The 1,850-nt window shown below is 36.4% G+C and overlaps 1 protein-coding gene across 1 annotated transcript in view; it reads right to left on the bottom strand.

The window, feature by feature from the left end:
• The window catches only part of LOC102007264 (ATP-binding cassette sub-family G member 2-like), an 86,874-nt gene that overhangs the window by 29,463 nt on the left and 55,561 nt on the right, over positions 1-1,850 (bottom strand). The window contains exon 8 of the mRNA XM_005388159.1: positions 365-469. Within this exon, the coding sequence (XP_005388216.1) occupies positions 365-469 (105 nt within the window). The remainder of the gene's footprint in view (positions 1-364; positions 470-1,850) is intronic.

Here is a 1,850-nt window from a genome sequence, read left to right on the forward strand (position 1 = left end):
AAGAGAAAGAAAAAAAGAAAGAAAGAAAGAAAGAAAGAAAGAAAGAAAGAAAGAAAGAAAGAAAGAAAGAATAAGGAAAGAAGAAAGGAAGAAAGGAAAGAAGGAAGGAAGGGGGAGAAAGAGAAAGAAGAAAGAAAGAAAGAAAGAAAGAAAGAAAGAAAGAAAGAAAGAAAGAAAGAAAGAAAGAAAGAAGAAAGAAAGAAAGAAAGAAGAAAGAAAGAAAGAAAGAAGAAAGAAAGAAAGAAAGAAAGTTTCTTTCATCCATTCACATGAATTCACAAAGCCTTCTTCAGATGAGCTATCACATTGCTGAATCTCAATCACTGCAATTAGATAAAACTTTGAATATTAAGGACCCACATACATTCACAGCCTTCCTCTTCTCTGTCTGATTCCGCAGCAGTGAAGACTCCATTGATGACATCCAGCAAGAAGACAGCAGGGTTGGTGTTGGGCTCCCAGTTGTAACCTACGGAACAAAGAAGGCAACTCAAGAAGACCGAGCTGATGTCCTTGGAAATAAAAGGCATTCCTATCAGAGGGTAGTTGAGGTGTGGCGTGTGGACGTAGAATCCAAACACTTCCCTTCTCCCTCATCCTTTCTTCTCCCCTGACTCATTTATCCTTTCCTGCATATATCTGATGTTTCAATGACTCTCGTAATCATATATATCAAGAAAAAATATAAGAGCAAGAGTGTATGTGCTCTCTGAATTCTCCTAAGGAATGCTGCAATAGCAGTACATATGCCACCTACTAATATTAGTAATCTAATTTTTATTTGTCATGATATTCTTAACTCTATATAGAGAAGTAATGCTCACAGCAGCATTCTGAAGAGAACATGACCAACACAAACACCTGAATTCAGACCTCAGCTTCTTTTGCTGCAATAATCTCAACTTGACCTGAAATCTGATAATATAACAATTAAATTCAACTCCCATGGACTCTATAGATTCATACACAGTACGATTACTTATTTTTTATTTCTTTTTATTTTAAAAATAAAAGGAGGAAAACATTAATAGAGAGAGACAACATTTTACAAAATAGCAAAAGAACAATACAGACAATACGGAGTTACAACCAAACTGGTAGGGAGTTAACAATGCTAGTTGTATTACATATTGATATCTTCAAAGTGGCTTCTCATGAAAACAGATATACACATGCAATACTGATCAACCAAGGACTCATTGACAGCTTCTTTCAGCAAAGAAATAGAAGACAGTACAACAACCATGTTAACTATCCTGTATATGCACACATACAAAATTTCCCTTTCTTTCCCTTCTTTTTTCCCACATAGCCCATTCATATGCTCTAGATAGAAGCCTCATTTACCCTTGAGTGCTATCCTATCAATTTACAATGTCTATCATATCTCCTAGTTTAAATTAACTCTTTCAGGCTTCACACTACAGAAACAATGCGGTGCTTGCACATGTATGTCTGATTTATTTCACTTATGAGTATCGTCTCTAGTTGTGACCATTGACCTATAAAAGCCTCGAGTTTATCTTTCTTTACAGCTGAGTAATATTCCATTACATAAAAGTACCACAATTTTCTTATCCAATCCTCAGTGGATGGACATTTGGGTTGGTTCTACATTTTAGCAATTACACATTGTGCTGCTATGAACATAGGTGCACATATATTGCTATAATATGATGTTTCTAGATCTTCTGGAAAAATACCCTGGAGAGGGATAGGTAGGTTCAGTGGGACCTCTAGATCTAGTTGCTGGAGGAATCTCCAAACTGATTTCCACAGTGGTTTCATCAGTCTGCATTCCCACCAGCAGTGGAGAAGGGTTCCTATTTCTCCACAGCCTCGTCAGCATT

The sequence above is a fragment of the Chinchilla lanigera genome, unplaced genomic scaffold (assembly GCF_000276665.1).
Source record: "Chinchilla lanigera isolate Chin_1 unplaced genomic scaffold, ChiLan1.0 scaffold00032, whole genome shotgun sequence".
Taxonomy (NCBI): Eukaryota; Metazoa; Chordata; class Mammalia; order Rodentia; family Chinchillidae; genus Chinchilla; species Chinchilla lanigera.